The sequence below is a fragment of the Monodelphis domestica genome, chromosome 6 (assembly GCF_027887165.1).
Source record: "Monodelphis domestica isolate mMonDom1 chromosome 6, mMonDom1.pri, whole genome shotgun sequence".
NCBI classification, from domain to species: domain Eukaryota; kingdom Metazoa; phylum Chordata; class Mammalia; order Didelphimorphia; family Didelphidae; genus Monodelphis; species Monodelphis domestica.
In genome coordinates, this window is record NC_077232.1 from 185,357,359 (window position 1) to 185,376,623 (window position 19,265).

At 33.5% G+C, this 19,265-nt stretch overlaps 1 protein-coding gene across 1 annotated transcript in view; it reads right to left on the minus strand.

Moving 5' to 3' along the window:
• LRBA (LPS responsive beige-like anchor protein) overlaps positions 1-19,265 on the minus strand; it is an 854,371-nt gene that overhangs the window by 552,596 nt on the left and 282,510 nt on the right. Inside the window, exon 31 of the mRNA XM_056803808.1 lies at positions 16,041-16,174. Coding sequence (XP_056659786.1) covers positions 16,041-16,174 — 134 coding nt within the window. The remainder of the gene's footprint in view (positions 1-16,040; positions 16,175-19,265) is intronic.

The following is a 19,265-nucleotide window of genomic DNA, read 5'->3' on the forward strand; positions in this document are numbered from 1 at the left end:
TGGATCCACTGTCTTCTCAATGGCAGTATTCTTCAACAATGCAAACCACAATCCACAGATATCATCTCTTCTCTTTTATGACTCTTATTCATAGCTTCCTATAAATCATCCACACAGGCACCCCTTTACATGCTACAGGCCTTCCATACATATCTAGATGCCATATTGATATCAACTGGGCACTCAAGTAATCTATCCCTTATCCCAACTCAAGTTACATGACTGGATCATCAATTTTACTAGGCAACTTCTCCCACATAAGTGATTTGGTTATTAGTGTTAATGGTTCAGTCTATTTATGAATTTCTATATTGTCTTTTGGGTAATACTCAACTTTATTTTGTGGGAGACAAAGTTTTTCATTATTGACAGACAGAATCACTGCAGAAATTGTATTATAAAAAAAAAAGATGACCTTTCCTTTCAGAAAAATACCTATTTTAGAATATTTATCCTAACCATTCACACGAAAACATTCAGTTGAGTAGACAACCCATAGAGTTTTTTCATCAGTATTGTATCTCAAACAAACACTGAAAATGAACAATGAGACACAACCAGAATAGTAAAGGAAGAATATGGCAGAAGGATTTGTAAGTTCTAAGCATTATCAAAATAATGTATTCTATCAGGTTCAAGAAATATGGGACATCCTGTGTTACATCAGCTTTCTATTTATCAATTAGATAAAGCACTGACAAGAAGTGGATTCTCCAAGAAAACTTAAAAATAAAAATTTTATTACAATGATATTAAATTAAAAGTGTTTATTAGTCTCAATCTTGCTCATTTATATCACCATTCACTACATTAAAAAATTTTCACGATTTAAAAATTCTCCTTATTGTTGCATTCATAAAATATTTAACATCCAAATCTCCTACTCTCAATATATGCTCCATCACTCTCTTCAAAAAGTAAAATTCCCTTTGACCAATAATTCACTCTACCATAACACAACTGTTCTTTGACCAACTTCGCCATTTCACATGGATCCTATCTTCAGACAATTACATGAAGCATTCTCTGAATTCATTCTCTTTAATAATTTCTAGAAATAAAACAAAATAATTAACAGTGTCTGTTATGCTCAAGACATTAAGACTACAAAGACAAAACAAAAAAAAAAAACAAAAAAAGGAAACAGTTCCTGGCCTCAAAAAATTAAGCAGGTTGCTTAAAACAAAAAAGTAAGCTTAAGGCAAGGTTAATTGAAAAGAGAAAAGAATTAACAGTGGGAATGCCTATACACTAACAGTACAAAAATGAAATAATAGCCCTTTCTTACTATCAAGTAGAATATTATGCAAATCCTATTAGCTGTAAATACAATTTGCTATCTGTATGTTCCAAATAAGTGATGTGGATTCTAAATGTCAGTTTGGGACAGGGAAGTGAGCATAGCAACCAAACAGAGGAAGAAATAAGAAGTGATGGGGGGAAAAAGGTGTTTTGTTTTTTCTATAATTGAAAATTACAGGGGCATTGGGGCAAGCTAAAGATAGGAAGTAATGTTGAGAGGGAAAAAAAAGAAAAGGAAGCAGTGATTATATATATATATATATTAGAAGATATAGTTAAAATTGGGGATGGGGAAAAGCAACCAAAATGAAGAAAAGAAAAATTAAAAAAAGGGCATACAAAATTCTATGACTTCCTTTAAAAAGACATTACGTTTCAAGATACTATTTAACTTTATATGATTATTTGGAATTTGAACTGATGAAGTAAATGTGAAGAACCCTAAAAGGAAAAGATACTTAAAAATCTATAAGTGGCCTTTCATTTAGGGAAAAAAAAGAATTTGGGTTAGCAACAGAGCCAATCAAAATATCACAGATTTAAAGCTAGGTTTATAGAGGAAATAACTACTCTAAACTACCCGCTATTCCTACTCTCCTCTCCCTGAGAAATAACCTACTACTTAAGGTGACCCCTGGCCTTCATCCCTCCTGACCCTCTGGACTTTCTCTCATAGCCAAGACCTTCAAATCCTGCCCTTTTTTGCAGATTCCTTCCTTTTGCAAGTTGTGTTTTCCCTAGAATACAAGCTCCTTAGAGGCAGTAACTATTGTATATTTTGCTAGTATTTATATGTCTAGTGAATAGCATGGTATTTGCCATATCACAAGAGATTTATAAATGTTTGACTGATATAGGAAGAAAACAGACTAAGATGCAAATCCAGCCCCTTTTTCCTCCAAATCTAGCTGCTTTCCCCCAAAACATGAGATAGCAACACTTCAAATGCAATGAATATAAAAGGATGGAAAAACAATATGATGTAGAGGGAGGAAATAGTAAAAACATACCCCAAAGAGTAACAAATTATATTTAAATGTAGTTATCAAAATAGTCAACAACTAAATTCACAGACCTCAGAGTAAGAAGTTGTGGATTAAAGGAAAACTAACAACAAGTATATTAGAAAAAAGGGACACATAAGTATATTTTTCAGATGATGGTGGGAGTAAGAATAGGAAAAAGGCAATGAAGGTAAATAATCACGCATAGAATAAACAAGAGTACTATGGGGCATCTACGTAGCACAGAGGCTAGAATGCTAGGCCTAGAGTCAGGAGAACCTGAGTTTGAATTTTATGCTCAGATGTGTCCTAGCTAGACCCTAGACAAGTCATTTAACTCCATTTGCATTACCTTTGCCTTTCTGCCTTAGACTTATTACTAAGACAGAAAGTAAGAATTAAAAAGACAAAGCACACGTGCACGCATGCCACAAGGAAACCAACAGGTTCCACTTAAGAAAATGAAAGGAGACAAGGTAGAATAGTTAAAGCAGAAACTTTGTTCAAAGTCCAAAGGAAAAAAGGGGAGAAAAAAAATCAAGATAAATGACAAAGAAAATGAGGATGAGATCCCTAGAGATGAAAGCCTTAGTCCTAAAAGTAAAAATACAGAAAATATAAAATTAGCATTGAAGGTGGGCTGCCCCTGCTACAGTCTTGAGTTGTGATATGGGACAAATAATAATATGAGATATTTCCTTAATAGAATGGGAATACTAAAACCCCAATAAGGTCTTTTCTAGTCTTGAAAGTTATGAATCTACTAAAAGTACAAAAGGCATAAAAAAGAAAAGTCAGATAAAAATTGAATAAAATTTCTCTATCTCCTCAAATTATAGAGTATTATGCTTTTCTATGAATATGATGTATCACCTCTACTATAATACTAGCGCCTAGAGGAAAGGGGATAATGCATTTTTATCTTAAATGTCCTAGAACTGTCCTAGAATTACCTATATACCTGATGTACTTTGCACAATAATAAATGATTGTTGTATTGAAGCTCACAAGAATCCCATGAGAAATAAATTCACAAAAATGTGACTTAAAGCAAAATGCAAATAGTGACAAAATACAAATTGCATAAGAATGCAAGAAAATAGTTATATGCAGGATAGATTGGAGATAAGCAATTGAGGTAATATAAGTAACATTAAAAGGGATTGGGAAAGACTTCAGAAGTCAGTGGCTTAGCTACAAACTGAAGCAAGTTGGGGAAGTCAGGAGGCAAAAATGAAGAAGGAGAAAAATTCAGACTTAAGGAACCAACAGTGAAAATTGCATGTGATGGAATGATACCTCCCTTATACCTATTAAACAGAAAGAGGTCTGGAGAAGAGATGAGTGATAGAATGATGAAGTTTATAAATATGTTGAGTTGAAAAAAAATGGCAAGTAGATCCGATCTTAAAAACAATAACCACATTACAGAGTAATAGAGAAGCAAGAATTCCTGAGGAAATGATAGGCAGTTAGTTTGTGCCAAACAAGTCAAATCATCACGATTATCTCAAACACCTTTCCTCAGACCACGAAATTGCCCAAGACCCTTAACAATGGAGTCTTGGGAACAGCAGTGGCTCCCAGACCACAGTCCTTGTTTCTAGTGCAGGACCCATAATCATCAAAAAAAAAAAAGTGGAACAATAAACTTTAGGGAAAGCAGTTCCATTCCACTCTACTACTACTTCCAATTGCAACAGAGTGCTTCATAAGCCATAGAACCTTAAGAATGGTAGCAACACCAACACAATAAATACTTGTTCCAGAACAGCCATGTGTAAGGGTTAAAATTAAGAGTTTGACTAAAATACATGACAAAGTATTATTGCTCAAAGTCGAAATGACTTTTAATATATTTTATTTACAAAAGAGGTAGAAAGAGTGAAAGTAGAGAAATAAAAAAGGCTAGAGAAGACCTATTCAACCAGGAATTATTGACTTCTGACTAGAATTAAACTCTCTCCAGAAGACAGTATGGGAAAGCCAGCTCTCCACTCACCCAAGTTCCCTCCAAGAGGCAGGTCAAGACCATGACTCAAGCTGAAGACTTCTGAGGCCGGCTTTCTTATTTGAACAGATCTTCCTTAAGATGACTTTCTTCTTGAAGTCCAACTTCTTCTTAAAACTAACTTCCTTCTTGGAGTCAACTTCCCTAGGCCCAGAAATTCAGGGCTTTTTATAGTGGCTTCTTTTCCCTGCCCCTTTTCACAATGGCCAATCACAGTTTCCAAAACTGTCTAGCACTACCCAGAAGGTAGTGTCTATGGGATCAATTTCTCACCTTTTGAAGGTCAATTTCTCATCAAAAAGATTAACAGTTTCCTAATTGAACAGTTCCTGAGGGTATGAACTCTTAAAATAATTCACAAGTTTCTGACTGATTGAGTTATCACCCACTTTAGCAAATGGCTTGCCAATACTCTTACTTAAGTGTTGAGTTCTGGAGTTATCACTCATTTTAGCAAGTGACTTGTGAATTCCCTTCCTTAGTGTTCATACTTCACACATTCAATTATCATGCAGGGCAGCAACTACCATAAGGAAAAGGTCAGCCTTTCCTGCCATATAAAATCCAACTGCCAACTTTGGAATAGACAAAACAGCCTAGATGAAGCAGTAAAGGCAACCTGGGAGATAAAACTTAAACATATTAAACCACTACCACCATTTCTCAAATGAAAATGGAGATAACCCAAGTCGCTGAACCCAAGAACCATCAGAATATCCTCAGTCTACAATCATTTGTGAGTGAAAGCAAAATGCACTAAGAATTTTTGGGATACCCTAAATATAAACATCTACTATAATTCTAAAACCTATAACCTAAGAGGACATAATAAAATAAAGAACATAAATAGGATTTCACCTTTATAAAATTGTATATGAAATAATTCATTTCAAGAGTTTTGAAGAATATACTAGTTGTTAGTAATTGTAAAAGCAAAAACAAAAACTATACTTTCTCAGTCCCTAAGAGTATTTATAATCTAATGAGGAACAATAAAAAGCAGAGTATACCAAAAAAAAGAGAGATCAGGGAAAGGCTTCACAGAGGAGGTATCATATCTCTGAAAATAACAAATATGCCCTATTTTGGTAAAACACTCCCTTTGCATTCTCTGTCAGTCTTTCATTCAAGAAAGATTAGTCCAAATTGATGCAGAGTAAAAGGAGCAGAACCAGGAGAACATTATACACATAGACTGATACACTGTGGCACAACTGAATGTAATGGACTTCTCTACTAGCAGCAATGCAATAATCCAGGACAATTCTAAGGGACTTATGAGAAAGAACAATATCTACATCCAGAGAAAGAAATGTGGGAATAGAAACACAGAAGAAAAACAACTGCTTGATCTGATGGTTCAAGGGGGACATGATTGAGGATGTAGACTCTAAAAGGTCACTCTGTTGCAAATATTAATAATATGGAAATAGGTCTTAATCAATGATATATGTAAAACCCAGTAGAATTGCTTGTTGGCTATGGGGGGGGGGGGGGCCTAGGGAGAAAGGGAGGGAAAGAACATGAATAATGTAACCATGGAAAAATACTCTAAATTAATTAATCAATTAGAATTAGGAAGGGAGGGAGGAGGAAGGAAGGGAGGAAGGAAGGGAGGAAGGAAGGAAGGAAGGAAGGGAGGAAGGAAGGAAGGAAGGAAGGAAGGAAGGAAGGAAGGAAGGAAGGAAGGAAGGAAGGAAGGAAGGAAGGAAGGAAGGAAGGAAGGAAGGAAGGAAGGAAGGAAGGAAGGAAGGAAGGAAGGAAGGAAGGAAGGAAGGAAGGAAGGAAGGGAGGAAGGAAGGGAGGAAGGGAGGGAGGAAGGGAGGAAGGGAGGGAGGGAGGTAGGGGGAGGGAGGGAAGGAGGGGGAGGGAGGGAGGGAGGGAGGAAGGGAGGGAGGAAGGGAGGAAGGAAGGAAGGAAGGAAGGAAGGGAGGAAGGAAGGGAGGGAGGAAGGGAGGGAGGGAGGAAGGAAGGAAGGAAGGAAGGAAGGAAGGAAGGAAGGAAGGAAGGAAGGAAGGAAGGAAGGAAGGAAGGAAGGAAGGAAGGAAGGAAGGAAGGAAGGAAGGAAGGAAGGAAGGAAGGAAGGAAGGAAGGAAGGAAGGAAGGAAGGAAGGAAGGAAGGAAGGAAGGAAGGGAGGGAGGGAGGGAGGGAGGGAGGGAGGGAGGGAGGGAGGGAGGGAGGGAGGGAGGGAGGGAGGGAGGGAGGGAGGGAGGGAAGGAAAGATTAGTCCAGGTGCTACTTCTTCCAGATATTCCTCTTGAATTCCCTTAGTTTTAGTTCTTTCCACCCTCCCCAATTTAGTTTTTTAACTCTACTTACTTGGGAATATGTTGTATCCCCTTCCACTCCCCACTCCCCTTACAGAAGTAGGTTCCTTGAGGGTAAGGACTTTGTATCTCCAGCTTATAGGGAAGAGCACTGCTGAGAGGCAGAGAGAAGAAAATAACTCATTCTGAGGATGGAGGACAGTCTTCCAATAGGAACGGAGGAATGCCTCATTTTAGATTGTCAGAACACAAGTTTTATTTAAAAGATGAAATAGGATATGGACTGAAATAAGGAGAGAAAGACAGGAACTAGATTGTGAAGCTTTTAAAAGCCTTGCTGAGGAATCTCTTTGAATTGGATAGGAAGTGGTTCAAAGAAATCACTTTGAGCAAAGAAATAATACAGTTAGATCAGTGTGATAGGCATTAAATGTTCACAAAGGATGCTTGAAATGGGCTTTAATCTTCTCAGTAAAGTAAGAGACAAAGTATATGAGGTGGAAGATAAAGGAGAAAGTCTGAGCAAGTGGCTACAATAAACAAAGGAAACTAAAAGGATTGCTGGGCAATAGCAACAGTACAAGTGAAATTAAATAACATGAATTTGTAGCACATACATATATACATATATATAGCTGCATGACATAAACAGAGGAAGAGAATTTGGAACTGAAAATAGAATAAAATTGAAAAAATAAAAATTTAAAAATTGAAGGAGACTTCATGTTGAACTTGTCAACTCTGATATCAAGATTTTAAAACTAAAGAAAGAGTAGATTTGAAGGTGATAGGAAAGAAGAGCAATTAAAGATCAAAGTGATGATAAATAAGCTAGGAATAAGATCAGTGGCATAAATACAGAACAGGAGATCCAGATCAGAGGAACTAGTTTCAGATATCAAAATTATAGATGTGGACCAGTTCTTATGGTTTACAGATTTAGATATGAATGAGACTTTAGTTAAGCTTCCACATTTTATGAAAGCAAAAACAGAACAAGAGTAGTTGTGGCTTTCTCAAAGTCACAAACATGGTAACTGGAAGTCTGTTATTCTAGCCCAGATCCTCTGACTCCAAATCTCCAGTTTATGGCAAAAGAAAATGAAATCCAGAGAGGTTATCTTGACCCAAGACAACCCAAAGACACAAATTGGCTAAATGACGGATCTAGCATTCTATTCTACAAATACAGTATGACAATATTGGTCTTGGGATTTGAAGAGAATGATTAAGGTAATTAGGGAATTAAAATGGTATTAAATATTATTTCCAGACATAAATAGTATTATAAAAACAGAATAATGTATTCAATAGCAAATTCAAATTAGATTAAGATATAAATTTGAATCCTGACTCAGAAATGAACCATGTGATAATAAGCAAATTATTTGATGAGTCTCTATTTTATTATCTTTAAAATGGGAATAGCTATACTTATAAAACACACCATACAGATTCATGAAGTAAAATATGTGCCTATTTATAGAACTATATGAGCTACCTTCACCAAATGAGATCAAGAATAACAATATTTGATCTATGGTAAACATTTATCTAAATGAGTATAAGCAATTATGCATTTTGACAATGAAAGACCAACATTTAAGTATCATTCTACCCAAATGTTTAACAGTAAGTATTGGAAATAATAATGGATCAGTAGAGAACACAATATAGATGAGTATAGAAAACATGAATCGATTATTTAATACATGCCATCCTAAAATTATATCTTACTAATTTATAGAACACAAGTGACTCATAAAAAATGCTTTAAAATTAAGGAAAGTTAGATTTATATGAAGTTTTACTTGCAAAGAAAAGAATAACATACATATACAGTTTAAATGTATGCTTGATTGCTTTCAATTCAAAATATTTAAGTGTAGGGTTTTTTAATTAATTTTACATTTTTGAAATCTGTGTTTTTATTATGCATAAATTTACTACAACAATAAACATGCTTTCAAAACAAATTGAAATGTTCAAATTTCAAAACCAAAAATTTAACTTAATCTTCAAATATCTAAAAAAGCTAGTTAAAACATGTGGAACCACAGAAACTAATCTTTTCCCTTTCCATTCACTGATAAACTGGCTCCTTAAAACTGACAGTTTTATAGGCATTCACAAGAACATAAAAGAAAATGCAAATAGATCATATGTCTAGCACCTTTTCATCGAAATCTTACTCTTATTCAAGGTTCCCAAGTATCTAAACACACCATGACCTAAACAATAAAATATCATTAAAATTAATTCTAATTACTAATTCCCAAACAATGTATCTTCATGAACATTTTTCTCAAACTACCACTCACAAACTATAAAGCCAGAGATGTAGAAGTAAAAATTACTTAGTTGATACTCTACATAAACAGTAGTTCAACCACAGAAAATAATAAATGTATTTCTAAATTTGGGTTATTTTTACATAAAAAACATGCAAATTTATGCTTGCTATTACAGCATAATAAGCAGGACATAAAACCCAAAGTAAGCAATCTTTCCCAAAAATGAAATAAAAAAATAAAATGTTTTACTTGACTTTGATCTATGTGGCAAAAAAATAAAAAAAGAAAACTTTGTCAACTCCCACTTGTAACCAAACATTCATTATGGATTACTACATACTACAGGTTAGATGTGGCCAATAGGTCATTTATAACCCAGGACAAACAAGATCAAACTTATTAAGAATAATATTAACAGCTATTATTTATATTATACATTTTATTTTATAAAGTATTTTACAAATATTATCTCACATGACCATAACAGTGACAGTAACAAAACTGAATAGCTGAAAAATTTGTGGACAAAGATGACATCTTTCAAAAGAAAACATTCATGAATACATATAAATGAGCAGATAGGTAAGGCAGATAGAAATGCAGAAATAGAAAGATAGATGATAGACATGACTATAAAGAAGACAATACTAAAAATAAAATTTCAAAAGTCCTATAATAGAGCTAAAACAGTCCTAAGAGTAAAAATTATAACCCTGAGAACATACAATAACAAAACAGAAAAGGGTTATTAAACTGAATTTAATTTAATTTCAAATATTAGAAAACAAATTAAACAAATCCAAAAGATGCATCAATGAAAAAAATCTTTCAGATTATAAAAAAACAAGGGGAGAAAACAAACAAGACTACAGAAGTGTTAAAAAAAAAAGCGTTTAAAAAAACTTCCCTCCCTCAAAAAAATATAGAAAACTTTTAGACAATATGATTGAAAATAAGGAGGAAAATTAAAACAACAAAGTCAAAATGAACAAGGTGAAATAATAACAATAAGCTAGCATTTATATAGCACCTAATATGTGCCTAGCACTGTCCTAAATGCTTTAAAATTATTTTCTTATTTAATCCTCACAACAAAGGTGGAAAACTGGTGTTATTATGCCCATTTTGAAGATGTATAAAATGAGTCAATTAGAATGTTTTAAACTTCCTCAGGGTCACACAGTCACACAATGTCTAAGTCTAGATATGAATTCATATCTTCCTAACTCCATACCAAGAGGTCGTACTGTATGTTAACAACAATAAAATAAAAAGAATAATTAGAACCTAATACACGTAAGTTATATGCCAGGAAAATTGAGGGTTTTTTTAAAAAATGGATTAACTGCAAAGATGTAGAATATATAAATTAATAGAAAGCCAAAAAAGAAACCCTAACAAAATCAATTTCGGCAAAAGAAACAGAACTTGGAATAAAGGAAAGGGTTCTGAAACCTTTTAATGTCATGAACTCCATTGACACTATGATGAAGTCAAAGGTCTCTCTTGTCAAAATTATGTTTATATATATATATATATATATATATAAAATATATAGGATTACAAAGAAAACCAATTATATTGAAATTCACTATCAAAATATTTTAAAAACAAAGTTTATAGCCCTTAGATTAAAAAAAAAACAACTCCTGTAATCAAGGAACTATCCTCACCCCACAAAGAACATAACTTGATACAAAGAAATTTTAAGAGAAATTCTATATATTTAAATGTAAGAATGGGAAAGAGACCCTGGATAAGGATCCTGCTGTTGATGGACAGCTAGCTTGGTGACAGTTGAGAGAGTCACCTGAGGATTCTGGGAGAGAACTGTGAGCTGAAGGGGATTCTGACCAGCTCAGGGACTTCCTGCCTTGGAAGGAAAATGGAGAGGAGCTTTTCCTGTGTGGCTGAGGAGATCTGAAGCCACAAGAGGGAGAAGAGCATGACTTTCCTACTTGTTGGTGTACCTACTTCCATCTAGAAATCCTTCCACAACCCCTCCTTCACTTGACTACAACTACACAAGACTCAGGAGTTTGGTAGGACTCTTTGACCAGAGCTAATCTGCCCACTTCCCTTTTGGGTCTATCTCTCTTGCCTTTCCTTGAACTGATTATAAAATATAGGTAAAGTTATAATAATGTAAAGATTATAAGAAGCAGTCCTTGGGAAAGGGGGCTGAGGCCCAGAAGCCTCAAGTCTGAGCCCTTGAAATCCAGCTGCTGTGGAAACAGTTTGCAGGGCATCCTCTCCCACCATCCTCAAACCCTAACACACCCTTTCCCTTCAATAAAATCTTTAGTATAAGTCAGATCTGGGTTTGGGCCTGTCTTTATAATAACAGAAAGGATTAGACAAATTGGAGATGGGATTCGGAGCTGAATCCTGTCCGTGTCTGTGGCAAACCAGACCTGAGTTGTCACAAATCTCCATAGAAAATGGTTTGTTTACAAACCCTTTGCTCAAAACTGCTGGCAAGGAAACGTGACATCTTTCCTTCCAGTTTGTGCCAATACAGTGCTCAAAGGAAGCCAGTTAAAATTATCCTTTGGGAAGAGAGTTAGAGAAGTTTCCTCATATCTCTCTAAGGTAGCCTCAAGCCCTGATGTCAACTAATCTTGAGGAGGCAGAGATATTGGCATCTTTTCCTCAACTCTTCTGCTTCTCCACTTTTCCCTTCAACCTCTCACTGGAGTTACATCTTTCCATGTTGGGACATAACCTAATCACCCCTCTCCATTTTAAAAAGACGGGAAGAATCGCCTTCTTCTCTTTTACATAAAAAAATAATTAGCACTTTTAATAAAAAAATTATTCTCAAAAACTGTGTAAGTTCTCTACCAAACTTTTTATAAGCAAATATAGTCCCAATAAAGCAAAGAAAAATAGAAATCATTATTAATAAATATCCATTTTTAAATGTTCAATGAAATACTGAAAATGACCAAGGCAAAATAAACAAAATATTGCTTATTATGTAAATGTACTATAATTATACTATAAGTGGAAGAATATTTTGACATAATGAACATTTTTAAAATCATTTTTTAAACTAAATAATTTGAAACCATATTTTTTCAGTAGTTGCAGATCAAATCTTTGACAGGATACAATACTGATTTATATTCAAATAGTACAATGAATTTAGAAAAAATGACCTCTTATATACATGAACAAAAGCAAAAATTATATGCTAGGAAATATACAAAAACAAAAGATCTCACCTGTAAGACATTTTTAAAAGAATGATTGGTCAAATTCTTGGTTCCAGAAACAATTTACAAGTGCAAACAACATTGAGTATTTTTATCTTTTATTATTTTTTCCAACATATTGACATAATGTGAAGTCCAAGTTTCTTCAATTACCATTTCCTTATTATAACTAATTTGTTATATTTTTAATATGATTGCTGGAAATTTTTATTGTATTTGAAAATGATTCATAATCTTTGAAAATTCAGCTTTTGAGGGACAGCTTTTAATTTTATTACATTTGTAAAAATTGCCAAAATATTCTAAATACCAGGCTATTAAAAAAAAAACAACTCTTGCCTTTTGTCTTAGAATCAATACTAAGTATTGGTTCAAAGGCAAAAAAGTGTTTAAGGGCTAAGCAATGTGAACTGAGAGACTTGCCCAGGTTCACACAGCTAGTCAGTATCTGAGGCCAGATATGAATCCAGGACTTCTCACCTCTGGACCTAGATCTCAATCCACTGAGTCACCTAACTTGCCCCTAGATACTAGATTTTCATCAGAGATAAGTAATATAATGAGGTTCCTTCCCTTCACCCAAGATTCTTTTCCTATACTAGATTCATAGGTTTTCCTTATAAAAAGGCTTTTATATTTTGTAATTAAAATGGTCTCCTGCCTATTGTTATCTTTTCTAATGTCTGTTTGAATATGATTTCTCATTCTAATCACATTGCTTCCTTTCAATATCCTCCTTTGAACTCGGCTAGTCCTGAGTAGAAAATCTGAGGATGGTCGTGTGAAAGTAAAAGATAATCAAAATATCATCTAGCTTTCATTTTAAGTTTTATAGATGGAAAAACTGAAGCCCTGGGAAGCTAATTTACTTGTACAATTTAATGATGCACTTACAACATATTTATTTGTAAATATGCATTATAATCTCCACTCCCAAACAGGCTGTCAGGTCCCTGGGGAAAGTTATATATCTTAATGATGTTTGCATTCCAAAAGGTAATAACTTTTCACAAAGAAGGTACTTAAATTTATGGAATTGAAATTCCCAGAGATGAAAGATCCCTTTCTTTAACTTAAACATCCATACTTTTACTGTTTTATTTTATACTGCATTTATTTGGGATTGAGAAGATTTAAGACATAAAATACGGCTTTAGAAAAAAATGTTGTTTGTTAGTATAAGTTTATATCAAAAGCATTGCTCATACTCTTTGCCTAAGTCCCCTCTGAGTAACCTGATTTTACTCTTCTGAGACAGAACAGTTTGAATTGTGTAGAGTACAGTTAAAAGCAATCAGAAGATCCTATTTACTCTGCCCATAAAATGAAATTAAAGGGCAGTAAATTTAGAATAAGAGGGAAATATTTTATTCAGTGTACAGCAAACCAGTGAAGTTATAACATTTGTTCTAGGAAGTCAGTAGGGCATATACTAAATTAAAATGAAGAAGCATCGACAGTTTTATAGCCATTAGCAGCATTTGCCTCTTGACCAATGAGAGGGGGGAAGCTTACTCAGTCATCACTAAGTGAGACAGCAAGCTTGCTAATAAAAGAAAAAAATATTTAACCTACTTTACCTGAAAGAAGCAGTGGACTACAGAAAATCAGAAATTAAGGAACTAAGAACAGTAAGGAGAGTAAAGTTAAAGAGATTTTTGCTCCCTTTCCCCTATACTCACTCACTAAGTATTGGAAAAAGAAAGACAAGCATTGGGGTTTTTTTGTACTACTATTGGTTATTATATTTAGTGACAATTCAGGAATCCTAGCCTAGGAAAAATCACTATAAATTTTGTTCCAATAATCTAATAATGATTTTTGAACCAAATTGTTATACTGAATATAAAAAACTAAGAGACAGATAACAAGAAATAACACTGATTCTTGATAAAATATATGATCAGTAGGTCCCAGTTCTGATCTTGAAGATGAATGGACTGATTAATTTCTATTTAAAATTCTGATTCCGTCTATGCTGATTTTATTTACTCAAAAGTTTTAATTTTTTGCAATCTACTCCACTTATTTTGTTTTATGTAACTTCTGATATTCAATATCTGGTAACCGATTCTTTCCCTAAACAAAGATGTGAAAGATATATAACTTTTAAGTTCATATGATTTTTTTAAGAATACAAATTATCAACAGCCAAAATTTCAAAACAACATGTAACAACCTGAATAAAATTAGAACCTAAATTTGGAAAACTTATGTGTAAATTTGTTATTAAAATAAAATAAAGACAAAACTAAAAAAAAATCATAACTCTAAAAGGTCACTTCAAATTCAACAAGAAACCAAAGCTACTAAAAAACAGAAAAAGTCATTATTGGAGGGCCTATGGGAGTTAGAGGCATGTTAAAATACTACACGTGAAGCTATGAATTATATCAATATTTCTGGAAAGAAATTTGAAAGCATTTTTTTTAAGTTACTAAGATGTTTATATCCTTTAGCCCTGAGATTCCTAGGTCAGGATTAAGGAAACAACCAACAATAAAACTTTTAAATACATACAAAAAAGTTCACAATCATTTCTAAAAATATGAACATAATGTTACTAGCTAGTGCTTTACGATTCGCAAAATGCTTTACAAATATTATCTAATTTTAACTTCACAACAACCCTGAAGAATAAGTGCTATTGTCATCCCCCATTTTACAGATTAAGAAACTAATTCTGTGAGGAAGATTAAAAGATTTGCCCAAGGTCCCATAGCTATAGTATCTGAGACTGTATTTTCAGTTGGGCCTGCTTCAGTCCATATCCAGTGCTTTATCTGAAGTAAACTGATATGAAGATGAAGAAATATGAAGAAGTTAACTGGCTGGAAAATGTTACTTGTTGAAATGGAGAGGTAAACTGTTCTCTGGCTTTTGACTAGAGAGGGCTGCTTAGGGAACCTGAGGCTATTTGTAATGGAGGTAGGAATAAGAAATGTTGAGGGATGCCACATATAAGGATGCTGGTACACAGGGGAGCTGCCTACAAGGGAATGCCCTGGAGTTTACTCTGGGTTTTGCCTGCTGATCCCTACTGATGGCTGATTCTTCAATCTATTTCCTAACCTCCTTCCTCCCTCACTCCCTCCCTTTTCCAACCATCTCCACCCAGTTCTTTTTGAAGACTTGGCTCCTTCCCTCCCCACTTGAGTAAACTATAAAGATATCCTTTTCCTTTCCTTTTACAAGTCAAAGGGGTTTATTGGGATAACAGGATGGGAAACTGAGGTAAGAGGGATGAGGATTTCCCTAAACTATGGGGATAATTTTAGAAAGGTTTGAGGAAGTATTCCAGTCACAAGCTGTGACTCTGAGACAGTTAGGGAGATGGAGGACAACAGCAGTTCAAAATCTTCTTTCTTCTTCTTCACAAATCAGCCAGGTCTCTCAGCTTAACCCAAGAAAGAAACAAAGTTCAAAATCTCTCCTTTTCTCCTGGCCAGCTCAACTCTCTTACAGACCACCAACTCAAAAGCTTCTCCACTGATCAGCTTCCACTGCTTAGAGCCAGAGAGACAGAGACCAAATCCCAAAAGCCAAGTTTCTCTTCTCAGTGTCAACGTCAACTGCTCAGAGTTAGAGAAACCCCAAAAAAACCAAGTCAGCCTCACAAAGGTCTTTCAGCATCAATCCAGGGAGTATAAAACCATCCCTCAAACAAGTAGAAATTAAACACATTCTATCAATAACACCTAATCAAATTGATTTTATAAAAGAAAATATAATTATATATCTAATTAATTTTAATGATTATTAATATAGTAACAATAAAAATTTTAATTAGAAAATTAGCCAACAATCAGCAAAAAGGAAGTCCAAAGGAGTTATTATAATTAATCAAGGAAAATTAAATAATACTACTTTAAATCAATTTATTTACCAAGAAAACTTAATGCTTATTTTGACTACTTTATTTCATTTTTCCCCATTAACTCACCAGGAGATGCTCCCACTAAGTCTGAGGCCTGATTAGAGTCAACTGAAGAAACCACACTAACAGCATTGGTAGGCATATTTGGAGTAGCAGGAGAAGGTGAAAGGGTAGGTTTCTTGGTTGCAACAATGACACTCCTGTAATAAAAATGAAACGGTAAGTAAAAAAATATAGATGTCAACCAAACCCTCCCCTAAACTCTAGCTACTAGGTTGTATTTCTTTATTTCAATATTATTTAACATGGAATTCCATTTTTTCTGGCTTTTCATTCTAATGTTGTTACATAATGAATACTTATATTCACTTGGATCATAAACCATATAAAAACTATAGTAACTTATTTTATCACTTTAAATATTTAAACTTACATTTCTCCAACTAGCATTTAATCTAGCAGCCAGGTATAACTTTATTTATGAAATGTAGAGATAGGAAGGTCTTTATCTTAGAAATGAAGAAACTGAGGCATAGGGAGAAATGGTTTTATATTGATCAGGTAAGGTATATTGCTACAACCTGAACCCAAGTACTCTGACTACAAATCCTAGATTCTTGTTATGACTGGAAGTAGCTTTTTAAAAATCCTTACCTTTTGTCTTAGAACTGATACTAAATATCAGTTCTAAGACAGAAAAGCAACAAAGGCTAAACTGCTAGGGTTAAGTGACTGTGCCCAGGGTCACACAGCTAGGAAGTGTCTGAGGTCATATTTGAACCCAGGATTTGCTATCTTCAAGTATGGCTCTCTATCCATTCGACCACATTACCTCTTAAGTAATGTGTTTTTAAAGTGAAAAATTTTAAGAGTATTAAGTTTTAGTAAAAGAACACTCAATTTTTTAAAAAAATTAAATTTCTCCTTGATTGTGACAAAAATTCTGATTAAGATGTTCCAAACAAAACCAAAACTTTCTGAAACTTTATATAGGAAAATTCTTGAAAAGACAGTTTCAGTGACAGCTGAACACATCGTCAATGTTATAAGACTGTAACTTAATGTTTAGTTTTATGGTATACAGTGAATCAGCAACATCAAGATGGCTGCAAAATATTATGAAATTAAGAAAAACAATCTAATGTGTTTTTTAAGTCAGACATTTATAATGCTCTAATTTTAATTATAACATGTCATAAAAATACCTAAAACACCTGGTTAAAGCCATTTTTAATTGAAGTTGGCTCCATACCATAAAACATTTTTTAAAAAAAACAGCTAATGAGGTAAAAGAGAACAGCTGATATATAATGCAATCCCACAGCAGTGCTTACTCTTAATTACCTCGTGTTAACCATAATCCTAAAGTCTTCAAAATTCAATTTATTTAATCACATCTTTTGTTGACAATAGAGTAAATGCAAAATGAAAATATTCCCATAATACCTTTAAAGTGTTATTATTAAGTATCTAAATAAAATTACTTAGTTGACTCTAATTATCATTTCTAAAGTATAAATCTTTTTCTTCCAAGTACATTTAAAAAAACACAAAAGTTGAATACATTTTTATAACTTTCAGAAGAAAAACTACAAAAGACAAAATATATTCCACTTGACATTGCTATCTAACACAAAAGAATAGGCACACCAGCCAATTAAATCAAACCCCCATGTGCTAAGAGTAGCTAGCTATTCAATATACTTGAGAGTAACGGGTGTCATGTCATTATAAGGGTGACTGCCAATGTTAACTATATACTAAAAAAATAGACCTAATAGCCACCTGAGCCCCTCAAGCAAAAGACTTATAAATAGGCGCTCATTCCCCAATATTCATTTTAATTTCTATTAAGTATTAGATATGTGGTACTCCCATTATTTTTCTTCTTAGAGTTAATTTTTTTGCTTTAGAAATGTATAAGCAATAGGCCAAAATATAATTTTTTAAAATAATAATGAAAAATTAAACAAATGTTTCCTCAGTATTAATCTACTAAAGTCATTTCTTATAGTTAATTGTCAGCTTTCACATGGAATAATTTCTAGGTATTCAAATTTACTGAGGTCAACGAGAAATCTCCTAGCAAATAATCCTTAAATGGCATATAATTTGACTTAGAAAAGTTGGTTTTGAAAAATAACTAATAATATATTTTATATACTCAGGTGCACCAAACTTCAGTAAGAGGGGCTAGACTCTATCATCACACACACGTTTATATATAATTTTTTGGCAAAAATAAGTAACCCCCCCAAATAAATATAGCCAATTTTGCCATTGATACATTTAGTCAAGAGGAAATTGGAACCCCGGGGAAACAGGATCATTTCTAGTCTCAACAAAGCAGGAACCCTGAGGAGTAGTACTGACTACAATCCCAAGGAATTAGAGGGTCTTCTTGGAGTAGAATGTAGAGTGAAAAGGCAATGACCACACCTTTCCTTGGATCACACCCTCTTTGGAAGATAACTCTGAAAACAGCAGTGAAAAAAGAGCCTAAAGCTTTAGATACTGCCTCTGTACTCCCTGTGACATATATTAGGAACAGAGTCCAACTTTAACACAAAGTTTAAAGTAAAAATAATAGTCTGGGCAAAGGAACAAAATTCAAAACAAAAACTCAAAAGAAAACGATGATGTCAAAATAGCTATATGAAGGCCTCAAAAGGAAAAAAGAAACTCTATAAACTGGACAGAAACATTCCTGAAAGAGCAAAAAAATTTATTTTAAAAATAAAAAAAAGAATAGTTATTAAGAAAATTGGGGGCAAATACTTGAGAAAGAAAAAACATTATGAAAACAACAATTAACAGGTTGGTCAGAGGAGCAAAAAAATTCTAAAGAAAATAATACCAGAAATGGACAAAAGTAAAAGGAGGTATGAAACTAAACTGATGAAAATAACTCCTTAAATTAGAATCAAATGGAAAAAGAGATATATAAGTATACTAAATGAAGTAATTTCTTAAAATCAGAATTGGGCCAGTGGAAGCTAATGATGACTCCATGAGATAAAGAAACATCAATAAAGAAAGTAAAAAAATATGAGAAAATAGAAGAAAATATAAAATATCTCCATGGAAAGAGAATTTAAATGAAAAATAGATTGAGGGGATATAATTTAAAAGATAATTTAAGAATTATTGTACTATCTGAAACCCTAGAAATCATACTACAAAAGAGAATTTAAAAACTATCTCAATATCCTAGAACCAGAGAATAAAATAGAAAGAATCTACAAATCAGGTCCTAAAAGAGAGCCCAAAATGAAAACTCCCATGGAATAT